Source organism: Miniopterus natalensis, chromosome 7 (assembly GCF_054644295.1).
Source record: "Miniopterus natalensis isolate mMinNat1 chromosome 7, mMinNat1.hap1, whole genome shotgun sequence".
In the NCBI taxonomy this organism is placed as follows: Eukaryota; Metazoa; Chordata; class Mammalia; order Chiroptera; family Miniopteridae; genus Miniopterus; species Miniopterus natalensis.
The window spans coordinates 62,282,822-62,309,311 of record NC_142087.1 but is presented as its reverse complement, the minus strand read 5'-3'; the positions used below and the strand labels follow the sequence as shown (position 1 = coordinate 62,309,311).

Sequence of the window (26,490 nt, the reverse complement as noted above, 5' to 3'; positions counted from 1 at the left end):
TTAATATCTTTTGCTTGGAATACCAGTAGTACAATGCTGATGTTGGTGATATTAAAGGGGATTCTTCCAATGTTTGACCACTGTGGATTTCTGATTAAGTAGACTTTAGAAACCAAGAGGTTTCTTTCCTTTTCTAGTTTGTAAGAATTTTTTTTTCAGTAAATTAAGAATAGGTTTTAAGTTTAATAAAAAATAATTTGGCATCTCTTGAAATGGCCATATTTTCTTTTCCTCCATCTTTTTTAAATGAAGAGAAACAAATTTATAGATTTTTTAAATGGTGAACTGTACTTGCATTTCAGAGACAAAACCTTTTTGATCATAATGCATTTTTTTTTAAATAAAATTTTCTACAAAATTTTATCTCCTTTTTGATTCAGGCTATCTACAAATCTTTACTCATTTCTCTATTTGCATTATTATTATTATTATTATTATTATTTTAAACATATCTTTATTAATTTCAGAGAGAGGAAAGGAGGGGGAGAGAGAGAGATAGAAACATCAATGATGAGAGAGTCATTGATCGGCTGCCTACCCCACAAACCAGGCATGTGCCCTGACCGGGAATCGAACCCCGATCTCCTGGATCCTAGGTCGATGCTCAACCACTGAGCCACGCCCAGCTGGGCTCTATTTGCTTTAATTGCAGTCTTTATCCATTTTCTGGATCAAGGAGGATTTTCTGGCATTTTCATTTGAGTTGTCTAGATATGATTTATGTCAGTACTTTGGAACTGCTTATATAATATGAGAATTATCTGTACTTTTTGAGGATTTTTTTAGAGTTATTTGTAAAAATAACTGGACTTGGTTTGTTTTTAGGGTTAGCGCTTTGATTCCATTTTCACTCGTCTAAGATTATTTGCCAATTCAGGCTTTTATCTTTTTGGTCAATTTTGATATTTTGTATTTTCCTAGATATTTTCATTTTTGCTTAGGTTTTCAGATATATGAGTATAAAGTTGTACATAAAATTTTCTTATAAATATGAACATAAAGAAAAATATGGAGAGATATATTAGAAACGTAATGGTGGTTATCTATGGGAAGTGGAAGTGGAATTATGCAAATAGGGAATGATACAGTCTTTAAAATTTTTATATCCTTGGGCAATGGGTGAATTTTCAAATCATGGACTTGTTTTACTTTCATAAAAAGGAGAGTGTTATTTCAAACTTTTAAATATGAGAAAGTATAGACTGTTCTACAGAAATATATTCATCTTACTCTTCCCAGCACGTCTTACCTGTATGTTTTCTTCTCAAGCTGGACTCTGGACTGTCTTCACCCTGGGTGGTGTGGGCAGCAAAGCGGCCGCCAATCCAGCACTTTCTTCTCCTCTGGCCAACCAGAGTCTCCTACTTCTCCTGGTGCTGGCTAACCTGACAGATGCTGCAGATGCACCAAACCCCTACAGACAAGCCATTATGTCCTTTAAGAATACACAAGGTTTGTGGTGGTTTTCTCTGAATATTATTTCTAATGATTGGAAAAGGGGTTTTGTTTTTACCCCATATTGGGTTTTTTGTTTTGTTTTGGTTTTTGTTGTTTTTTTAAAAAATATATCTTTATTGACTTCAGAGAGAGGAAGGGAGAGGGAGAGAGAGATAGAAACATCAGCGATGAGAGAATCATTGATCCGCTGCCTCCTGCACGCCCCCGACTGGGGATTGAGCCCGCAAACCCGGGCTTGTTCCCTGTTTGATCGGGGAATCAAACCCCGATCGCCTGGATCCTAGGTCGATGCTCAACCTCTGAGCCACGCCTGGCTGGGCTACCCCATATAGTTGATTGTCTTATAGTTGTGGAGATGACTGTCCAATATATTTTCATATTGATTAATGATAAGAATAATTTAGATGTTCCTGTCTGTATTCTCAGAAAAGTCAAATCTCAGATGAGGGCAGTGCTTCCTTATATGCATTTAAATTTGCATTTCTTTCAGAGATTACCAGGCCAGCATATGCTTAATTTGGATCCGTCTATCCTACCCAGGAATTAACCTGACAAAACTCTAAATGATAGGTTGTTTGAAATTTTTCACTCAAAGTCTATTTAGAGTTTTATAGAACTAAAAATTAGAACAGAACTGAACAAACTTTTTCTGCAAAGGGGCAGATGGCTTTGCGTGGCCATGTGGTCTCTTTTACCACCTCTTAACTCTGCCATCACAGCACAAAGCAGGCATAGGTAATACATAAGTGAGTGAGTGTGGCTGGTTCCAATAAAACTTTATTTCCAAAACAGGTGGCCGTCTGCCTGTGGGCTGTAATTTGCCAAACCATGAGGTAGAGCTTAAAGTAGATTGTTCTATATTGAAACAGTAGTCTCTCATCAAAAGGTTATACTCTAAAAGCAAGATAAATATGGTAGGCTAGATTATCAAGATCTATCTCAACACTAACATAATTAAAATGGGTAAAAAGTACAGTCATTGGGTAGGAATTTTTAGGCTTCTGATGCACTTTGCCTTGTTCCTTTTCAGAGCTTTTCTAACATATGTTTCTTATAGACAGTGGGTGAGTGTGCCCATTAGTTGTGGCTTTGTTAATTCTGGTATTATTATTTATAGGGTAATAGGAAGTCTCTAATAATTTGATAGATAAAAAGTGAAAGCTCATGTATCTAATAGTATTTTCTATTGTCACTTTAGATCTGTGAGAGCTTAATCTCAGAAAGCCTTTATAGCGTTGTCTGTAAAATGAAGGTAATATGACTAATAGTATTTGTATAACTACCAAGGTAAGGTTTTCAAATGATTAGCTTAGATTTTACAACAAAGCAAGTATCCATTTTTTGGAATCTACTATTGTTACTTTAACTGCTTTGGCCAAAGTTACTATCTTGAGTTGAACCTTCCTGGGAGGATAGTCATCTTTTCGGAGACTGTGCGGTACACTGATTCAGAGCATTGACTTTACAATTAGACTGACCTGGTTCATATTCCAGCTTTATTTTTTAAATACTAGTTTCTTTATTTGTGAAGCAGGGATTATAATCTCTTCCACTCAAGGTTCTTTATAAGAATTAAGTGAGTATCTATCATAGTACTGACTCCCTGAATTATTGCTATCATTAAAGAAGCAGTACTGTGTAGTGAAAACAATAGAGGCTAATTAATCTGTGTTTTACTCGGGGCTGATCTTGGAAAAGTTACTTAATCTCTCTGAGACTCTGTTTTATCCTTTGTAAAACTCGTCAGAGTAGTGACCAGTTGTATGGATTAAATAAGGGATGATACACATAATCATGGGAAGGCTGTTTAGATAGTACAGAGAAATAAATTGTCCCAGTGTTTTTTTTTTAATATGTTTTTATTGATTTCAGAAAGAGGAAGGGAGAGTGAGAGAGTGAGAGAAACATCAAAGATGAAAGAGTGTTATTGATCGACTGCCTCCTGCACGCCCCCTATCAGAGATTGAGCCCACATCCTGGGCATGTGCCCTAACTGGGAATTGAACAACCGCTGGGCTTTATTTGTTTTTTGGTTGAGACTTTCAGTTTTACTCTTAGCAAATTTCAGTTGTACAATACAGTATTATCAACTCTAGTCACCATGTTTTACATTAGTTTAGTTCTTTTTAAAGTAAAATTTTAAATATAAATTGAAATTTTAAATCTGAAATGTGCCAACTTGTGCAAAATTAATGGGAATTGAATTGTATACATGAGTGGGCTTTTATTATTTATAAAAGGCACAGTGTATAAAATGCTAATGTGATATTTTAAAACTTTTGTGTTTTCTGTATTCCAGATAACAGTCCTTTTCCCTCGTCAATTCCACATGCTTTCCAGATTAATTTTAACAGTTTGTACACAACTCTCTGTGAACAGCAGACATCTGATCAAGCAACTCTTCTCTTGTATACATTACTCCATCAGAATAGTAATATTAGAACGTACATGTTGGCTCGCACAGATATGGAAAATCTTGTAAGTATCGTTCAAAACATTTCATGCTTTTTGTATTTTATAATATTTTGAAAAATAATTTCTTTTCCTAAGAGGGGAAGTGTATTTGCTTGGTTGCCACAAAGGTAATGTTTGAGAAATCAATGGGGAGATGTCATCAGACACAGGAGAGAGAGGTATGAGTTTTACAATGTAGGAGACAGAGCATGTAGAGATGGCATCACAGAGAACACAGCAGCACAATAAACTTCCTGGTCCTTTAGGTCTTTAACAGCCACCCACTGCTGGCAGCAAAAGGAATGTCCCCTCTGCACTATTTTTATAGGTTGGTAGCAGGATTCACAAGGTATTTGGTAGCCTTTTTTTTTTTTTTTAAGTGTTAAAGATAAAGTACTGAGTAAAGTGGGATATTAAAATTCATTTGAAGAGCATATCCCATATCAAAGTGACAGTGAGGACAAAAAACAATGAAAGAACCTCTCTCCATACTAGGTATATGTAAAAAACATTGGCTTAAATAGCAAAATTGGGTGTAACAGTGTGCTACTTATGTAAGTAAAAACTTACAATGAGAAGGCCCGTTTCCTGATGGGTGGGGATGAGCACAGAGACAATTCTGAGCGTGATGTATCCTAAGGGAAATGATAGCAATAAGCAGAAAGCCTGTGACAGCACCTATTCTGGAAAGTTCTATGGTAAGATGTTAGTATATAAGATGATGCAGGGATGCCCTGCCAGTGTGGCTTAGTTAGTTGGAGCATCATCCCATACACCAAAAGGTGGTGGGTTGGTGGGTTTGATTCCCAGTCAGGGCACATACCCAGGTTTTGGATTCGATCCCCAGTCAGGGCATGTGGAGGAGGCAACTGATCAGTGTTTCTCTCTCTCTGTCCCCCCCCCCCCCCCCAAGATCAATTAAAAAAAGTGATGCAGGGAGCACTTGTCTGTATATGATATACACCGGTGAAAAGTTAAAAGGTTTTATTTTTACTTGGGAGGGTGAGGTAGAGTTTCCTTGTTTGTTTTTTTATTTTTTTAATTTCTTGCATAGATTACTTTGATAATGTTTTATTTGATGTCTCTGTCCTTTTGCCTTCTATAATAAATATTTGTTGAAGCTATGATTAGAAAACATGGGTAGAAAATTTACTGTGCTGATCTGATTTTTGTTGTTAACAATTTTTTTACTTTACAGTCTTGGCTATTAGGAAGGTAATAGTTGACACATTACAGTGTTCCTAAGAATACTTTATTGTGTGTAAGTTCCTACTAGTCTGGAGGCAGACCTGCCTCTATTCAGTGTCAAGTGCTGACTGTGAGCCTACATGGTCTCTGCAAACCCAACTTTTATGTGGCAGCAGATCCACACAGGTGATAATTTCCTCCGCTAGTGTCTTAGGTGTACAAATGGAAAGTAGTTTTGGTTAGAGGCTGGTTTGTGTGTGGTTTTTTTCTCTAAAGAAAAATGTAACTATGAAGTTAAGACAAAGGTCTAAAATTGTCAAAGTTTAAGACATTAGTCTCATAACAAAGTAGTAGAAGTAGTAAAGTAAAATTTATATTCCCTAGGTTTTACCAATTCTCGAGATTCTGTATCATGTTGAAGAAAGAAATTCACACCATGTGTATATGGCACTTATAATTTTGTTGATCCTTACAGAAGATGATGGCTTCAATAGATCCATTCATGAAGTGGTAAGTTCCCATTACTTTGATTAGAGTTACAGAGGTACAGAATAGACATGTCCTCCATAAAATTTACTGTGGCCTTAGCATTTCTTCCTTCTTTTCCTTCTGGTAGATGTTTCTGTGAGAACCTGACTTAGAAATGGATTGGGAACCATTTATGAAATGGTGGGTTTTTCTGAATGACTATTAGCCACTATTAAAAACCCTCTCAAAGTGGTTTCTTTAGTAATTGAGGCAACTGTTTTTGCTGCTACTGGGTTCATTTTTCCTCTCCATTTCATTTCCACTTTTTAGTTGAGGCAGAAATTGCCCAACAGGTTTGCTCCCTGTATACAGAATGAGTGAAAGAATTAGGGAGCAAAGGGAAGAAGACTGCGAAGTAAATTGTTTAATATTTTAAAAGAGTGTAATATCATTTTACTCTCTAAGTTTTAGTCCTGCTGGTGATTTTATCTTCCTTTTTGGTATTTTCTTTGTGTCTAAATAATATATGGACATAGTGTTAAAACTTATATAGAAGTAGTAGGTTTTTTAAATGTTATTTTTCAATTACAGTTGGTATACAATATTATATTAGTTTCAGGTGTACAACATAGTGGTTAGACACTTAAATACCTTATGAAGTGATTGCCACAATAAGTCGAGACCCCCCCCCATACATAGTTATTACAATTTTATTGACTATATTCCCTATGCTGTACTTTACATCTCTAACTATTTTTATAACTGGCAGTTTGTACAGAAGTACTAGGTTTTAATGAAAAATAGCACACCCCATGTCCACCCTATTCCTAATTCCAGCTTTCAGCTCTGTCCATGTTTCTAAATGCTTATATTGTATTTTTTGATTTTGCAGATTTAGACATTAACTTTTTCTAAGGTAGAAGATGCTGTTAGATCTTCTTCTGCACAGATGCATGTTCTCTCTGGGTTCCCAGCCCCCTTCCAGCACATAGTCTCTTCCTTCCATTCTGTTGTTTTTGGTTAACTCAGTTTTTACATTATTATGAGTATGTTAACTATTATTCTTAGTTCAGATGGAGTATATGATATTACATTTTCCTCCTTGTACATGTTTTACTTTTTCTGTAGCACATCATTGCCCTGTTTTTTATTCATGTACCCATCGCTACTGCAACTCCCAGTACTTCAGCAGAACCTAGAATCCCCTCTAAGTCTATTAAAACACATAGCATATTTTCTCAGTTCTCCTTTGTTCTTTGACTCCTGTCTTAGTCCACATTGGAGGCTTTCCTCAAACATCTGTTGATCTTGCTTATCTGTTCATATTTAGCAGTAAGGCACTAACAAGTTGGTTGGAAGTTCTGCGTGTGGGCAGAACTTATTTGCTATAACTTGCTCTACATAGTCTGTTTCTTTGGACATCCTAGTTTCCGTAGCCTTTTCTTTCAGGCTGGTCGGTTTCCCAGAGGAGCCTCTCTAGTCTCCTCAGTGCTGGGGCCGAGTGGGAGATGGGGCTAGGGCTTTCCCTCTTCACTGGGTACAAGCATTTTCTTTTAGTCTTCAGGAGGGCTTTGTGTTGTCTTTTCTCTGATTTTCCATTAAAACTTTTTTTGCCTCTATATAGTATGGCCATCATCCCAACTAAGATGTAAGGAATCTTGACACTGTAAAAAGAGGATAAACCATACAAATTTCTTAATTCTCGTATTTAATTAAAGTACTACCAGAGAGAAGATATTTGCACTGACTTACTCAAATTTTTAATATAACATTTATGTCTCTTTTGATAAGGAATAAAAAATCAATATGATTTTTTAAGAACATTTAAAAATTGAAGTATAAAAAAGAAAGTGCACAAATTTTCAAGGTACAGCTTAGGAGTTTTTGCACTCAGATCAAGTTACCGAACTTTTCTAGCATAATAGAAGACTCCGTGTGCCCCTTTCTGTTCAATATCCCACACCGATAGTTTACTACTATTCTGACTTCCCTTCCAGCAGACGAGTTTTGCCTCTCCTTGTTTTATGGTGTATTCTCTTATGTTGGCTTCTTTCATTCAACATAGTGTTGCTGAAATATACCTATGTTATTAAATTATTAGTTCTTTATTTCTATGTGCCGTTCCATTGTATGAATATACCACAGTATGTTTATCCATTCTCTTGTTGGTAGATATTTGGCTTTTTCTAGTTTGGGTCTATTTTTGATAAAGCTGCTGTGTACGTTTTTGAACATGTATTTCGGTGGGTATGTGCATTCATTCTCTTAAGTATATACCTAGGAGTAGAATTGCTGGGTCATAAGATAGGTGTGTGTTTAGCTTTAAGAGATAATAGTTCAACTGAAGCTGTGTATACCCCACAGCTCAGCAATTTTACTCCAAGCTTATCTAGGAAGACTCTTGCACATTTGCACAGAGAAGATGTGCTTATTACTTATATCTTCTTATTGGAGAAGGCAGGGATCATCCTAGAAGTCTTCCTTTTTCATGCTTAGGTGAATAAGCATGTGGCACATTGATTCCCTGAGTCAAGGAGAAAAGAAGTAGCAGTGACTTAAATGGATGAGAACATCAGGGAGTTCTAGTGCTCAGCTGAGCCTGTTGGTTTTTCTGTATTTTACCTCCCTTGGTGGGATAGCCCAGAACTGGCTGCTGCGCTGCCCATTTTTTGTCCCTCTCTGATACCTATGTTATAAATCTATAGTGAACCTGTGCCAAGTTAAATTAGAAAACAGTTCTTGCTTACTGAGGCCTTTAGGTGAGCTGTCTGCTCTGGATAGACAGAACAGAAATGAGGACATCTGTTCTTGAAGACCTTGGCTGTTTGTGTTCTTGGCCTTTTCCTTAACAGCGTGGAGGTTTTCTGTGGTTGTTGGGGCAGCTCTACTCTTCAGGAGACTCCTTGGTTTTCTTATGTTTGCTTTCAAACTGCTTAGCTTTGAGTGTTTTTTCTCTCAGTCTTGTCCTGTGTGCCATACCTTCTTTCTGTCACTAAAGAAGCCTCCTCTGTTCCAGATCTGGTTCTTTTTCTTTTATATTTAAGGAGGAAGGAGCAGTAAACACATCAGCATTGTTTGGCTAGCTTGAACCGAAAGTCTCACAATTCACTTTTATATACTGTTTAACTCAGAGCATAGTCATGGCTTATCCAAAATTGTAGACATGGACAGTACTTTTTTTCTTAAATCAATCGTGTTTACTTAAACTTTTCTTCCCCATTACAGATATTAAAAAATATTACTTGGTATTCAGAACGGGTTTTAACAGAAATTTCACTGGGGAGTCTCCTGATACTGGTTGTAATAAGAACCATTCAATACAACATGACAAGGACAAGAGTAAGTATTCCATAGCTACATTTTTTATCTTTATGCAGACAGTACGATTAACACTATAGTTTACAGCAGTTGCAGTATGTAGAGTGCCAACATTTTCATGAAATATAGAAGAAAGATACAGATCAGCATATAGTCACTGTATTGTATGATCCTATATGTATAGTGCCTGTTTCTTAATATTTGATAGATTGTATGGTTAGAGATATTTTACATGCGATCGAAAACAAGCAGTGGAGCACACTTAGATAAAAGATGCTGTACTTCTTTGCTGGAATGATAAAATTAATTTGCCTTTTAAAAGCAACAACAAACTAAGAAGATGTGAGCACAAGAAAAAATGAATTTAGTTGGGAAAGAAAAATAGAAGAAAATACTTTAAAGAGTAAAAGGAAATTTTAAACTGGATTATATTTGCAGTACCTCGGAGCAGATTTCAGTTATGGTCAGTAGAGAAGCCGTATACAGAATTCATAGCTCAGAGGAATAGTCAAGTTTACTGACCTGTTTTCAATTATTTCCCTCTGTGGAGCTAATGTAGATACATGTCCACAATCTTTTATCTGAAACTCTAGGAGTCATGTGTGTTTTAGAATGGAGAATGTTTTGATTTTAGAAAGATAATTATAGTGCATATGCTTACATTATATGTAGCCATTAGGTTCTGGAGCAGCACACTGTAATTAAACATTAATATTTCTGCAGCGAAATACTTCAGTATTCACTAGGGCAGAGATAATGAAGACCATAAATAGCATCATACTCTTGTGCCAGATGTTGCTTCCAAATATGTGGTGAAAACACTTTGAACTTTCAGTGCTTTATTGATTTTTGGAATTAGAGAAAAAGGATCATGGACCTGAGCTTTTCAAAAGTCAATGACAATCGAGTTTACATTTGCTTCTAATTAACCTTGTTTACAATGTAGAGAAGACTTGATGAATGTTTTCAACTTGCTGTTTTCTGACAGGACAAGTACCTTCACACAAATTGTTTGGCAGCTTTAGCAAATATGTCAGCCCAGTTTCGTTCTCTCCATCAGTATGCTGCCCAGAGAATCATCAGGTAAATATGAGCTTTAAAAGAAATGCTGATTTTTGCCTCCGACCTATGGAAAAGGATAGTATCACGGTCCCTTTTTAAATGTTATCTGTAAGGAGTATCAATTTTTCCTGCTTAATTTTTATCACCTTGTTTGGTTGAAAATACCTTGTTGTCCTTTGTTTACCAACCTAACTTTTCAATCCAAATTAATTGTATTTACTTTCAGTCTTTTTATAAATCTGGTTTTAAGCTTTGTGTATTAGCTTTTAAAGAGGAACAGGTATATTTCTTAGTAATGCAAACTAAATTTTAATTGACCTATTTGTTGAACATTTTATAGAGCATCATACTACCCTTCTGAGGAGTTGCCTGTGTTTGTTTTGGAGAATTCTTTTTATAGCATATTAGTTATACCATATTAGTTTTTATACATGTTAGTTTCTTTTTATACCATACTACTTTCCTGTTGTTGTCACAAGTTAGTGAATGAAAACAACACAAATTTATTATGCAATTCTGTAGGTTAGATGTTCAACATGGGTCTTGCTAGGCTAAAATCAAGATATCAGTAGGGCTGTAACCCTTTCTGGACACTCTAGAGGAGAATGTTTCCTTGCCTTTTCCATCTGCTAAAAGGTGCCCACATTCCTTGGCTCGTGGTCCCTTTCTCCATCTTTAAAGCCAGCAACAGTAGGCTGTTGAGTCCTCCTCATATCTCGTCACACCTCCTCCTCTGGTTCCCTCTTCCACTTTGAGGATCCTTATGATTGCTTGAGCAATGCACAAAGAATCCAGGGTAATCTACGCATTTCAAGGTCCTTAACTGAATCATAACTGCTAAGCCCCTTTGCCATGGAAGGTAACATATTCATAGGTTCCAGGAATTAGGATGTGGACATTTGGGGGAGCCATTTTTCTTCCTGCCACAATATCACCAGAAACCCTTCTGTCTCCACGCCTCCCTCACACCCCCAGCCAAAGACATGCTCTTTATGGGTAGGAAAGTTGATTAACAAATGGTGAACAAATATCTTTGGTAGGGATTTAAAAAATATATATTTTATTGATTTTAGAGAAGGAGGATGGGAGAGAGAGATAGAAATATCAGTCTACTGCCTCCCCCACTGCCCCCACTGGGGATCGAGCCAGTAACCTGCACATGTGCCCTAATTGGGAATCGAACTGGTGACTGCTTGGTGCATGGGTCAGTGTTCAACCACTGAGCAACACTGGCAGGGCTGCAGGGACTTTTAACATATGTAGATACTTTTTGATATTTAGTTAGGATGCTCAGTATTGTGCTAGTGACTCTCAAGTAGAACATTTGTTATATAAATCAGTGAAGTCAGATTGTTTCCTTTAATTCTTACTTTTGGGGCAATGCAGTTTTTAAAAAACATTTATTTTTCAATTATAGTTTACATTCACTATTATTTTGTATTAGTTTCAAGTGTACAGCATAGTGGTTAGACAATCATATACTCTACAAAGTGTTCCCTCCAATATTTCCACCTGGGGCAATGCAGTTTTGACTATTAGTTTTTGTGTTCCAGTCATTGGTGATGATCACAACTCCATATTACTTTAAACTCTGACCTTACTTTCTGTTCATTGGTTAGAGATGTTTATTGACCCTGGCTTATTTTTAGCAATCACTCAGAATTAACTAACGGTCTTTGTCTGTTTACTTATCCTCAGAATTTAGCAGAGGATATATTTTGCTAAATTAAACTAAAATAATTGAATATACTGTATTAAGACATTATAGTGCTTTATAATACATTGACAGTATAATATATTGATAATGATGTATTACATAATGTATAATTTAGGTCTGGTGTTAATACATTATGTTTGATTATTTTGGGAGTTTGTACTTGAGAGATCGTTCAGTTGACTGACTTTGGACTAACACTAACTTCATTCATAACTTAAAGTAAACGTGGTAGCTCCTCATACCTCAGATCCTTACAGGTGTTCGAAAGAGCCGTTAGTTTCTAAACACTAACCTTTGTCACCGTGCTTTATTTCATCATGACAGATTTAGTGACATCTGTGCCGCTTTGTGGTCTATTTTTCTTTGGGTGTATGGGGAGTTTTATAGTGGTTATATGAAAATTTCTTTATAAGATTAATTTTCCTCAACTGAGTTATGAACATTTGGCCTGTTCAGTATGAAAATGCCAAATGAACTGGTTCAGAACTTAAATTCTTATAAAATGTATCAAGCAAGATTAAATAAATATTTTCTAGGTATAAGAGTTGGGAAAAATGCAAATAAAGCACTGTGCCCAGTTTTCTGTGTTTGATGACTAAAGTAGAAAACCAGTCATATTTGGAGAAATAAAAAAAACCTAATTTAGATTTGTGATTTGGGAATATTTTGATGATATTTCATCAATAAGGAGTAGTGCTTTACTTCATTTTAATGGAGTTGTTTTTAGTATTATATTAGTAAGGAACTGTGTTAAGCAAGGAATGTCAAAATTAGCAATAAAAATTGCTGCCTTCAAGTAGCTAGTACTTCAGTAGCAGAGTTATGACAAGGACCAACATATATTATATAGCAGAATGTCATAAATATTAGAGCGAAAGGGAAATTCCTGCGGTGAGAGCAAGTGGTTGGTTCAGAGAATAGTGAGATCACATCTCATTGAGAAATTAGGCAAGGTAAGAAGAGAGAGATGGCTGTGGAGACTGGCCTGAAAGAGGAAAGCATCAAGCACAACAAACCAAAACAGGAGGGGATGTGGTGAGAGAGCATGGTTTATATTTAGAAAATAACGTGTCCCATTCAGATGGCATGTTGTGGAACTATGCAGGGATTATAGGAGAGAAACCTTAAAGAAACAGCTGGGGCCCTCACTGTCAGATCTACAGGTTAGGATAATATGAATGAATGAATTGTAAATGGATTTTAAAAGAAATAATTTAATGTAAATTTCTAGAGTCATCAGTTTCAACAGAGATGATATTAACATGCTCTGTTTGTCACACTGAGGGATGCACTGTTCTGATACATTTCTGAGTGCTACCAATGCTTCTGGTCCAAGGGCCCCAGTTGTGTAGAGTTTGGATCAGAGCATCCACATCATCCAGGAGGGTGATTTCTTGTTAGAAATGCAGTGTTGGCCCAGCTTCACATCCACTGAATCAGAATCTTCATTTTAACAACATCCCTAAATGATTTGTACACATATTAAAGTTTGGAAAGCATGTTGAATTTGGGCCTGGAAATCAAGATTTATTCCCTTAGAAAACACTTGTTTTAAATTGGAAATGGGGCCCAGCTTTGCATCTTGAGGAAACTCATTTTGTACTAAGTGTTTGTGTTTAGGGTATAGAATTGTAAAGTCCAGTAAGGAATGCATACCAAACACTGTTCAGATGCACAGATTTATCATAGCAATGCAAGATTCACCAGATGCTCTAGTAACTCCTTCAGGTGAGAAGTAAATCAGTTTTCATATATACATTTTTTAAATCCTCTTTTAGGAAGAGACTATACAGTTTTGTGTCTGTCATGTCATCTTTAACAAAATGCAAAACAGAGTAACATGTTTCATTGCTGTGAAAATAGGAAGTGAATAAAGCTTTTAAAAACCTTAACTGGGACATAAATGTAAGGAATGATTTCATATGGTGTCTAAGCTACTGTTTCATATTTAATGATAACATGTCTTCTACAAACTTGGTATTCTAGAAAAATCACAAACATGATTTGGATTTTGCTCATGTGTGAAGACTTTGAATATGCTATAAGCTTGGGTATCGATATCATTATTTGGGACTAGGGTTATAAATTGCCAAGCGGGAACCAAAGTAATTTTCTACCATTTCTCTTTTCCCCTCAAATGCTATGTTCAGTTGTGCCCAGGAATTCTAAGTCCACCATTGTAACTTGCATTCATACTTTCTTTTCTGTCTCCACTGTTGCTGCCTTGGTTCACGTGTTCATCATGGTCACCAAAACTGTGTCATTTGTCTGCCTGATCCTTTTGCCCCCCTACTTGCCTCTCCACAGTCGACCTCCACACTGCTGCATTCTTCTGAAAAGCATATCTGATCTTACTGCCCCCTATGCTTAACATCATTAAATAGCTTCCCTTTGCTAACAGGTTAAAACTCAGCTTCCTAAGAGCAGTAGCTCTCAACTGTGGGTGATTTTGTCCTGAGAGGACGTTGGCAATGTTTGGGGTAAGGTGTTTTTGTTTTTGTTTTTGTTATTGCTATTGCTGTAACGGGAGGAGGTTGCTAGTGACATCTAGTGGGTAGAGGGCAGGGATATTGCTAAATATCCTGTAATATACAGGACAACAAAGAATTAGCCCAAAGTGTCAGTAGTGCTGAGGCCCAGGAACCTTAGAGTGACGTGATCTGGGCCCTGCCTTTTGATCTTAATCTTTGATTACTACTTGACTTAGACCTGCTGCTCTGTCCTTACTGAGCCATTATAGTTCCCTGCTCTTTCACAACTGCACTCTTGTGTCTGGATAAATGTGGTCTGGAATTAGAAAAAAGCCAAGCCTTACCTGGTATCACCTCTTCTTCCTTAAGTTTTCCCCTGCCAGCTTCTGTGTTTCTATTCTGTTTTGTCTTGAACCTGCAGTGGTCAAGTCCCCCACGCCCAGCTCCTACACCTTCTAGCTTTAGTGCTAGCTGCTCCTGCACAGTCACTTCATATTTTCCTCTTCAGATTAGCAAGAGAAAACTCAGCTGGCCCTGTTTATCTCTTTGTAGTAGCCCCTGGGTCTTTGCCATTCTGGCCCAGGGCTAGGAGCAGGAGCATGGGGGTCAGGTCAGGGGCAGTTCCTGGGGCAGAAGCAGGGGGGTCAGGCCAGGAAAGGAGAAAGTCACAGGTAGAAAATACAACTGTGGTGGCCTGGCTTCTCTCAGAGGTGGGTGTGGGAGAGAACTTCAGAACCTTCACCTTGTGACACACTGGCCTGAAGTTGCATGTCTTGTTGTTTAAGCAAAGTAGGAATTACTGGAGATAAAAGACTTGTCTTATATTTCTTTGCATTACTTTACAGAGAGTAGCTCTCTCAGACACACAATAGACTTTTAGTAAATACTTAGTGACTTATTCTTAGAAGATGGGCTGTCTCCTGGGATTTTTTTGTTGTTTTTTTTTGTTTGTTTTGTTTTTTTTAAATATGTCTTTATTGATTTCAGAGAGAGGAAAGGAGAAGGAGAGAGAGAGAGATAGAAACATCAATGATGAGAGAGTCATTGATCAAGCCTGCAACCTGGGCATGTGCCCTTACCGGGAATTGAACCCCGATCGCCTGGATCCCAGGTCGATGCTCAACCTCTGAGCCACACCCGGCTGGGCGGCACCTGGGATTTTAAGTTTAGTTCTGGCACCCATCGTCCTGAGACTTCATATAAGTTGATTTGTCTCTGGCCACCTTTTGCAGATATCTGCTGCCTTTTGAAGCTAGTGAAGTTGATGGCAATGTAAGACATTGTTGAAAGCTTCCTGGTTTTTCAAAACTCTTAAGAAAAAAATCATATAAAACAGATTTTTATAAGAGTAGTATTTTTTTTATAAAATCCAATTATGTAATTTAAGAATTTAAAAATTCTTCAGTCCGTGACTTATGCTTTTATCTTTTCTCTCATGAACAGCCAGCAGTGGTGAAGATGTGCGGCCAGGTTCCCTGCTGTGCACCTTCTCTGTCTTGCCCCAAGCTGGCAGCTCCTATAAGCTGCCTTTTTCTGCTCTGCTCATGTAATAATACACATTTTAGTCACCCAGCATTTTTCTGAAGACTACAAAAACACAGGTTGGTTGTTTAACTCTGGGTGGTTAGCTCCTCTATTTTAGACAAATATCGATCTTTTAGAATGGCCCATGGAATCAAAGGAAGATAGACAATTTGTTTTTAATAATACTTTCTAGTATTAGCCTACCTAATCAGGCTTCCTCACTCTGTCCCCACTGAATTAAATTTTCATGGATTGAGTTTTTTTCTGAACCAAATCCTATACTGAACTGAAAACATACAAGAGAATATTAAGAAGCAAAATGGCCTGTTTATAGTTGGGATAAATTTATGTTACACAACATAAAATTTTCAAATATATAATATAGGAAGATACCTTGTTATTTCTCTCGGTTATGATATTTCAGGAATACTTTCTTAGGTTAAAAATAAATTCCATTTAATGATAAATTCATACCTGTCACCCTCAGTGTCTTACCACTTATCTCTTTTTTGCTACATTTAAAACTAGTAAAAGTCTGGAGGTTTATACAATGTAAGGTGTTGATGTTATTTACACAGCTGGTAAGTGGCTGTTACAAGCTTGTCTAGATTAAAAGCCCATACTCCATTCCACTGCACTGTCACAGGAAGACTGGCAGAACTTTATGTTCGAGAATAATCCATCTGCCTTGGGATTCTGACTCCTGAGGCTTTTCTGAAATGGATGGTTCTGTACAGTCTAAGGTAGTCAAGCCCTTGTTGATTGTCCCCTGCCCTTCATTCCAAGTTCCTAAAGTTATAGTAGGAAAGTCCGAAAGCCATTTTTTTAGTGCTTTAAACTGGCTAGTTGACGAAGGTATGAATGTGTTCAGGTGTTGCATGGTGTATGGATATTTTCCTGGAAAATAAACATGGAAAAGAGGACAAGAACTGTATGTCTTTTAGCCTGAAACTCTAATATCTGATGTCTTACATCTAATACTTGATGTTAGTTTAAAATTCAGTGAATACTTACTGAGCTTTTGTTGTATGTTTACCACTGTGAGGTCCTCCATAATTTGAGATTTTTTTACATTTGAATTTGAGACTAATGTCATTCATTGTATCTAGAAATTAAGCATTAGAGTCATGTTGTTTTTATTTTTTAGAACTTTAATTTCAACCTTATATTATCTGATATCCTTATAGTCAGGAAATTATTTCTTTAGAGAAGGAATTATCTAACATTAAGTGTTAAAACAAACAGTTTAGTTCTCTTTCCAAAGTCTTGGTAAGTTATTTAATTTCTGTTTTCCATCTCTAAAGTGACGTATGATCCTATTTCATGTGAGTATTGCAATAGTTAATAATAGCTGGTAAAGTCTTTTGCAGCTCTGTTTTTTCTGTTATAGTATTAACATTTTTGAAATAATTTTAATCTAAAAATAAATCTGGATAACATCTCTACAAAATGCTTCTTGCTGTTCATATTCCTAGATTCTGATTCCTTGCCAAAAGGATTACCGGTTTGCCTATATTTCCCAGACATTTCCCTAAATGAAGATCTCACTGAATATAGAATGAGAGTTTTTAATAATAATATGTTTTATTTTAAATTGGTAGGAGGCCCTGGCCAGTTGTTGCTTAGTTGGCTGGAGCATCCTGCCATATACCAAAAGGTTGTAGGTTCAATTCCCGGTCAGGGCACATACCTAGGTTGTGTTGTGGGTTTGAGCCCTGGTCAGGGTACATGTGGGAGAAAGCCAATTGATGTTTCTCTCTCACATCGATATTTCTTTCTCTCTCTCCCTCTCTCTAAAATCAATTTAAAACCATCTTTAACTTGGTAGGAGGTCTGAGCAATGGTTTTGCAGTGTAAGTACTTCTATTAAACTGGCTTTGCAAAGTAAGTACTTCTATTAAATGTATATGATTTATTTTTTAAAAGATAGCATTAACTTGTTCTTGCTGAGGACATAGGCAATAAAGAAATTCCAGTTTCCCTTTGGTCTTTGCTGATCCTTGTTTGATCTTGGCATAGCAGTAGCCAAGAAAGGAAGGAGGAATGTTTTGCCTTAAAAATCTGGCTTCCTGCACTTCCTACAGCCAGTGGTACTTTGAAGGTAGCTAATTTTTTCAGAAAAACCTGACATGACTTGCTTTTTAGTTTAGTTTTTTCTTAAGAAATTATATTAAGAGCATTTAGATGGCTCCCAGTTTGAAATTTAAGTTTCCAATAGAAAATTTCTAACTATACAGAGATAGCCATGAATTATTAAGCCCCCATTCCTCTCCACTACTGTGAAAGACCTGAGATTTTACCCTACTTTCAAACTAAAAAATTAGACTGCCACACTTTTGTGGATCCTGGCAGAGACTCAAGATTTTTGGGTCAGAGACAGAGGACAGTTTATTACTCAGCAGCAGGAGCGTCATAATTTTCTCAGTGGTTCCCTGTGGCCACAGGGCAGTGTGGTAAGGGCCAATTGACACCTGCATATGCAGTGGGTTGCATTACAGGAGAGAGACCCCGAGCTTAGGAAACTCCAGTCATTTGTAACAGACTTTAAGCAAACCTGCCCAACCTTTGTTTTGCACTGAGACATCTTAACTGTATTTGAGAGCAAACTGCCCTCTGCTCTAGAGGGAGACACTATCTGTTTTGTACGTCTGTTCACTCTACGAACATTCTTGAAGAGGTAGTTTAGAACACAAAGCTCTGCGTGCCTGTGCTTTCAGGACGTGCAGAAACACGAAAGAACTGTGGGCAATTGTCTTGCCTAGTTGTGAGTTTCTATTGCCAGTTGGAAAAACCTGTCACTGTGTCATTAAGGTAGCTAGTTGTTGCTGCTCGCGGTTTTTGTCTCGCTTGCTAGTGCGTTGGATTCATGTACCTTAGAAGAAGGAGTAAAGGCTCGAGCAGTCTCACTAGTTTCTGCTTTGTCCACCTATCCTAACAAATCTGCTGCTCAGGTGTCAGTGTCATTAACACAACCCTCAAAGCCTTGTTTCGAGTGGCTTTGACATAATCAGAATGTTTTTGTTTTAAATGCATATCATAAAATTATAGGTTTGGAAGGACCTTTAAAGAACATTGAAGACGAATTTGCACATTTTACATATGGAAATATTGAAACCCACAGTTGTCCTGTGACCAGTCCAGGTGAGCACTATTGGTGGAAGCAGATGTAGGTCCTTGTTCTTTCTAGAACAAAGAGAAAAGGTGTGCACTCCTCCCCGCCCCTGCCAATTTTACATAATTGTGATACCTGATACATTATAAAATGCTAAGGCCAAAGAAGAGAAGAGAAATGATGTGGCTTAGTAGAGTTTCCTTCCTGATGAATGTACATGCTCCCAGTCTTTGTAAAAAGCACCTTTTGCTAGACAAAGAAACAAGGATGTGGTCACAGGAAAACTGGGAGTAAACAGAAAGGTAAAGAGATTTTAAATGATTCATGTGTCCAATGTAAATATACACAGAATCAGATGTACCAGGGAGAGGGACAAATAAGGTAGGAGAGAACGCTCCCTGAGGGGAGAGAAAAGGGTAGTTGGGGAAAGGTAGCTTCTAAAAAGGTAGGTAAATAAATACTCTGAATCAAAAATATTAAGGAGTGTTCTGAGCATTTAACATTTGTTTATTGGTTTAATATGCCTCAGTTGCCTCATTTACAAAATAGGAGTATCCTCTTAGGTCTGCTGTGAGGAATAAATGGTCAGTATTTGTAAAGCACTGAGAATACAGTCTTTTGAGTAGCAATCACCTAGTAATTATCAGAGGGGGAAAAAATCTTCCTTGTTGGAGGACAGATAACAGCATCTTTTGTTCGTGGTGTCTCAGTAGATACTTGAATGAACGATGAGATTCTGACGCTAATTAGATTAAATAGTTAAAATCTGGCTATAGGTGAGGAGGAAGCAAGCATGGCATACAGACTTTTTTTTTTTTTTCCTTTTGGTATAGCTAGTATCTGCCATACACTACATCCTGGGCCCTAAACAAGGTTCTTCGTGTTTTCTGATGATGTGGGTATTATTATTTCCATTTTATAGTGAGGAAACTAAATCTTAGAGAAACAGTTTATCTAAGGTCACCATGATGGACAGTGACAATGCTGGTATTTAAGCCTTCATCTGTCCTTCACCCATAATACTATACTACCTTCTGTTTTCAAGTGCTTCTTATAAATTAAGTTTTAAACTAAAAGCATGCAAATAGTTTGTGTACAGGACATTTTCATTTTACATTATGCCTTAGGTGAGTGGCTTTCAACCTTTCTAAGCATGGAAGAGTCAAGTCCTATGAAGAATGGGATGAGTGATGATTTTTACTTCTCCCAAGGATGGCACATAGTCAATGCTTTTTGAACATATAGAAGAGTTTATTGATGACAAGTTTATATACATATACATTCTGGGGAGCCTGGGTTGAGAAAGATCTGAGGGGCCTTCTGGGTTTGAGGCCCACAGGTTAAGAAAAACTGTAGGCACCTAATACGACATTTCTACTAGTGCTGTTTTTCTATCTAAAATGTGCCTGTTTTCTTACCTTCATTAGTCAAACATGAAGATCATATTGAAGTGTGAGAACACTGATATTGTTTAATTAATAAACTTCCATGAACCCTTTAGTCCTGGATTCTGAAAGGTATACAACTCTATCACTATTTACTACCTGATGTGGACATAATAATAGTACCTTAGTACATAAAATAAAGACTTTCACATCATTGTAAATTTTCCATTTAGACTGGCTTAGTTTCTCAGAAAAATTCTAAATAGACCCTCTGAGAAACTCCAGTAACTGGTTCTAATAATGTTTTTTCTCAGAGTATTTCATAACATGACTGGTTTTTTATTTTACAAGGGTTGGTATTTAGGGGCCATTTAGTAATTTATCAAATATTTTCTATATGTCTGCCGTGTGTCAGACATTGGCAGTCACTGGAGATTTGCATGATATACTAATGTCCTGCCTTCAGAGAGCTTTTAATCTACCAGAGTCAGTGGACAAATAACCATTGGGCACTGAGTGTAGTGTGCTGAAGAGTGTGACAAGGAAGAAAGCAGACAGCTTATCTGAGTGTCACTAAAACCTTCACCAGTGAGGAGATACTCGAGTTGTATCTTAAAATAAGAGCAGTTTCCTTTTAAATTGGTGATAAGGGAGGCAACCCTTTTCTCTGTCTGCCTGGCTTCCACTCCTTTTCTAAACTCCCTTTAGAAATCTCAGGTAAGATTTTGCTTGTATAAATAGAGTTCCCTTTCAGCTACTTACAGAAAAACTCGCAAAACTTAACTTCATGTAACTCACTCCCACAAGAAGGTGATAAAAATCAATATTTATTAAAATAAAAACTGTGCCCGGACTGTGTGGCCCAGTTGATTGAACGTACCTATGCACCAAGAGTTCACTGGTTGGATTCCTGGTGGGAGCACATGCCTGAGTTTCGGGCTCAATCCCCAGTAGGGGAAGTGTAGGAGGCAGCTGATTGATGTTTGTCATTGATGTCTCTCTCTCCCTCTCCCTTCCTCTCTAAAATCAATTTTAAAAATCTTTTTAAAAAAAGAAAATTAAAAATAAAAACTACTGCAAAAACTATGTGCCACGCTGACCTTAGTCCAATTTTAATTTGTATTCTAGTGGTCAGATGATTGGAATACTCAAATTACTTTAAAATTTAGTTTGACTAAAGATGCACATTGGCTCAGCAGTTTTCAGTTGGAGTAGGGTGGGAAAGGGTGAAGAAAATGTGTGGTGTGCGTTGTGAGAAAACAGTTAACTACTAGCATGGAAGGTGACTTCTTGAACCTGTGAATTTATACATTATTAAATTAGTGTCAGTAGATAAACTCAAGTATCATTTAGAAGCTTTTCAAATGAGTGATCATTTTTTTTTTTCTAATTTGTAAAACTCAAAATATATTTAAAGAGAATACTGTAGTGAACCTGAAGGTTCCAGTCATGTAACTTCAATAAATACATCAATTCAAGACCAACTTCATTTTGTTTATATCTCCACCTCTTCCTACTCTGGATTATTTTGAAGCAATTTCTGATATCATTTCGTCTATCAAAATTGCATTATGTAAATGAATAAGTTGTTACGATTTGGTCCCTCCACAAGCAGTATGGGCATTAGCCATATTTTTGGTCCTTAGTCATTCAGAATCCAATTCAGTTAGGGCTTACTCTGTGTACACAATGCTATTCATTCTTATATGGAGGCTGTTTTATTAAATTGTGTCTGTAGCCCTGTATCAGGTATATAATTTCTATTTTTTAGATGAGGAAACTGAGGCTCACAGAAACTATGAAACTTATTCCGGGTCAGATAGCCCATAGTTTAGTGGAGCTGAAATTGGAATCTAATTGTGACTTTAGCCTAGAAGTGTTCTTCTCTTTATGGCAGACCTGACATTGATAAATAGTAAAAAAAGATAAATAGATGTCAACCACTTTATTTTTTATTATTATTATTTTTAATCCTTACCCGAGGATATTTTTCCATTGCTTTTCTTTTTTTCTTTTTAAAAAAAATATATCTTTATTGATTTAAGAGAGAGGAAACGAGAGGGAGAGAGAGAGACAGAAACATCAATGATGAGAGAGTCATCGATTGAGCCCGCAACCCGGGCATGTGCCCTGACCGGGAATCGAACCCCGATCGCCTGGATCCCAGGTCAACGCTCAAACGCTGAGCCACGTCCGGCCGGGCTCCATTGCTTTTCAGAGAGAGTGGAAGGGAGAGAGAGAGAAAGACATAGATGTGAGAGAGACATCGATTGGTTGCCTCCTGTCCCAAATGGGGCCAGCAATTGAGCCTGCACCCGAGGTATGTGCCCTTGACCGGAATCGAACCTGAAACCCTCAGTCTGCAGGCCGATGCTCCAACCGCTGAGTCAAACTGGCCAGGGCGATGTCAACCACTTTAAACTCAATTCTCAGTTATGAGCGAGTGGAATGTCTACTGTGTAGAGTTTTCGCAGTCTTCTTTCTTGGATCACACTAATGGAGAGGTTCTTTAAGTGTGCTCCACAGACCACAGAGGTTCCACAGGGCTTAATCTGTTTTTATATTAAGACATCATATGCCATTTTCACTGTGCTGACATTTGCACCAGTGTCATAAAAGCAAAGTTGGAGTAAAACTGCTGGTACCTTAGCATGAATCAGGACAGTGGCACCAAACTGTACTAGCATGCACTATATTTTCTACAACCATACACTTGCAGTGAAAAAAAGCCACTTTGATTTAAGAATGTTCTTAATGAAACAGTAAAAGTAATTAGTTGCAATAAATCTTGACCTTTGAATGTCTTTAATATTTTGTGTGATGAAACTGGAAGTTCATATAAAGCACTTCCACTGCTTATTAAACTACAGTGATTATCTTGAAAAAAAGCACCTGTGCAGTTGAGTTGTGAGCTGAACTAGCCACTTTTTTGGAATACCATTTTTATGTGAAGGAAAGAGTGACAATCTGTGGTTGTTTAGACTTGGCAGACATTTTCTTGAAAATAATGTGAGCTTATCACTTCAAAGAAAACAACAGCTAGTGTTAGTTGCCAATGGTAAAACTTGAACTTACAAGCAAAAATTAGAATTTTAAAAAACTTGTATTGGCACCATGAGTTTGACAGCTTCCCAATAACTGAAGACTTTTGTGATGAGATTGATGAAGACATTAAGTGTGGGATACTTTGGGTAGTATATGATGAAATGTGTCAACATTTGGAAGGTCTTTATAACTCAACTCAGGAAAACAGTATTTTTCAAATGACCAAAGCATGAAGTTACAAAATTAGGCATAGGTGAAAAGATTCATTAAGAACAAAATAGACCAGTGGATTTTTTATTATTATTATTTTTAAATATATCTTTATTGATTTCAGAGAGAGGGAAGGAGAGGGAGAGAGAGAGACAGAAACATCAATGATGAGAGAGTCATTGATCGAGCCCACAACCCGGGCATGTGCCATGACCAGGAATCGAACCCCGATTGCCTGGATCCCAGGTTGATGCTCAACCGCTGAGCCACGCCCGGCCGGGCAAATAGACCAGTGGATCTTTATGCAACAGACTGAAAATGTTTTTGTTATGATTTCTGATTCCACATTTTAACTAATGAGGAACTACCACTTGAGTTTTATTGTACTATCAAAGATCTACAATTTTCTTTAAAGGGTATGAAAATACTCTTCCTTTTTCTGAGTACATATATTATGAGGCTGCATTTTCTTCATATGCTTCAAATAAAACAAGATTGACTTAAGAAGCAAGGATGATGATCTGTTTTCTGTTAAGCCAGACAGTTAAAAATGTTTGCAAAATAGAAAATAATACTATTTATCTGACATTTTTTTGTTTTGTTTTGGAAAGCAGTTCTTTTTCATTAAATGTTATTTATGTTAACATGTAATGTTCATTAGTATGTTTAAATGAATTAATATTTTAGATTTTCTCGGTTTTATTTCTACTGTAGTTAATGTTTATAGGTATAACCCATATATTAAAAAGTTCTTTGGGGGTCCTCAGTTTTTTTAAGAGTATCACTGGTCCCTGAGATAAGTTTAAGGACCGCTGCTCTAATGTCCTGTTAGAGGATAGGGCAGAAATAGTGAATGTGAGTGTGTGTATTACAAAATTCACTGAATATACTTTTAAATATCTACTATTTCTGAATTAATTATACCCTTACTTCCTTCCATCAATGCAATCGATAGTTAGCTATGTTTGTATTATTCATGCTTCCATTTAATAAATATTTATTGAGAACATAGTTGTCAGCGGTGGGAAGAGAAAGAGGATACCCAGAATATATAAATCACGTTCATTCCCTGTAAGAGCGCATGTTCTTTATCTTTAAAGTCATAAGCTGGGCATGTTACTGTACTAAATTGTCTTAGAAGTTTATTGCTCATCTTGCCTGGGTGTGGCTATAAAACAAATTTGTTCTGGTTGTCTGTTGCTGTAGAACAGACCACCCCAAAACTTAGTGGCTTAAAACAACAATTTATAATGATCTCTCACGGCGCTGTGGATTGATTGCTTACCTGAGTGATATTCACTGGCGGTCTCTTACATGCTTGCAGTCAGACAGCAGCTAGGTTGGATGTCCAGTACGACCCAGTCTTATGGCTGATAGTTGATACCAATTGTCAGCTGGGAGGTCTGCTGAGATGTTGACTGGAGCGCCTCATTTTTTTTTTCATGTGACCTGTCCATGAAGTTTGGTCTGATTGCAAGCATGTAAGTTCCCAAGAGACATCCAAGAGCGACAGAAACTGTAAGATTTCTTATGACGTAGCTCAGCTATGCCAGAATATTGCTTTCACCGCATTTTATTGGTCAAAAGCAGGTCATAGCACCAACCCAGATTCAAGAGGAAGGGACCACAAAGGACATAAACGCTCAGAGGCTTGGTTCATTTGTGACCATCTTTGGATACTAATTGCCACAAGCCTGTCAAAAGACTCCTGAATTGTGTCATAAACTATTATCCCTTCTAGCGGGAGGAGGAACAACTAATTTCATTCTAAAATTCTAGGCTTAAGATAAACATCTAGATTATTATTCAAAATAGAAAATGTAGCTGAATCTATTCAAATGCTGTCTGCATTTTTCTTTCTTCTGTTTAATTTACATGTGACATAAAAGTTCTCTTTCCTGATTTCTGCCTGTATTCAGTTTCTTTTGTTCAGAAGGCAATGCCCATTTTCCAGTAATGGTGTCTTTATAACAAGTGGACAGAGTTCTGCTCTGTGGGTGCCTGTATTGCTTTATTTGCTGGTCACTGAGTGGTTGATATTGCCCAGATCTTGTCTTTGGGCTGAGAAAATATAGGGCTGTGTTATCCTGTGGCAGTGTGACTGGCCGGATATTCTCCCTGACAACGGCAACCCCAGTTCTATACGAGAGAAGTTAGGGGCAGCATTACATTTGGAGGGTGGAGCTCGGAGATTGTTTGCAAGTGGCATTTATACAGCAGTCACGCTGTCTCCACTTTGATTAATGTATGTGCTGTGGCTTAGAGATCTGTCTGGAGAAAATTTGATGGGGGAAGGGGATGCTTTAGCTAAAGCTCCCCTTGGTGGTGCTGTTGCACTATAAACTTCCAAAGAAAACATCGTTTAGATGCCTTTATTTTTTTCAAGCAGACATTGTATTGGATACCTAAGGTGCACCAGGCCCTGTGCTAGGCTTAGGGGAACTAATAAGACTAGGTTTATGTCCCCATAGTCTAATCCTGGCTATTCACCCTCCTGACATTTTCTCAAAAGAAGAAAAAATAATACCTAATTGAATTCAAGCCAGCCCCATAGCTGCCTATAGACACTCTGAAGGCAGTGACCAATTTGCCTAAAGATGATGTGTTCACAAAGTTCAGAATTTCCAAAGTTACATAAAAGGATATCAAGTATCCCTTAAACATATTTTAAAATGCTCAATTTCACTCTAATATGAAAAGTACAGTTTAAAACTACACTGAGATGCCATCCCCCCCCCCCCCTCAATCAGATTAGAAAAATCTGTTTGTGTGGTTACACATGGTTATGTGGAAACATACTCTCAAACTTTGCCAGTAGGAGTGTAAATTGGTACAATTCCTGTAAAGAACAATGTGGCAATATCTATCCAAATTTCAAATCTATGACCTACAGTCAAACCTGCATTGGTGCAAAATGGCAGTGTATGAGTTTATTTTGGCAGTATTTTTTTACGATAGCAAATAGTTGTTAGAAGCAACTCAGTTATCTATCAATAGACTTATTTAAATAAGTGTGATACACATACAGTGGACAGTGTGCAAGTATTAAAAAAGTAAGGGTACCAATAGAAGGCTTTT

General features: G+C 37.2%; 1 protein-coding gene across 3 annotated transcripts in view; it reads left to right on the top strand.

The window, feature by feature from the left end:
• The window catches only part of DYM (dymeclin), a 272,348-nt gene that overhangs the window by 120,426 nt on the left and 125,432 nt on the right, over positions 1-26,490 (top strand). For all 3 annotated transcript variants that reach the window (XM_087819082.1, XM_016225068.2, XM_016225069.2), the window contains exons 9-13: positions 1,270-1,452; positions 3,758-3,936; positions 5,485-5,610; positions 8,794-8,907; positions 9,875-9,969. In XM_087819082.1, coding sequence (XP_087675208.1) covers positions 1,270-1,452; positions 3,758-3,936; positions 5,485-5,610; positions 8,794-8,907; positions 9,875-9,969 — 697 coding nt within the window. The remainder of the gene's footprint in view (positions 1-1,269; positions 1,453-3,757; positions 3,937-5,484; positions 5,611-8,793; positions 8,908-9,874; positions 9,970-26,490) is intronic.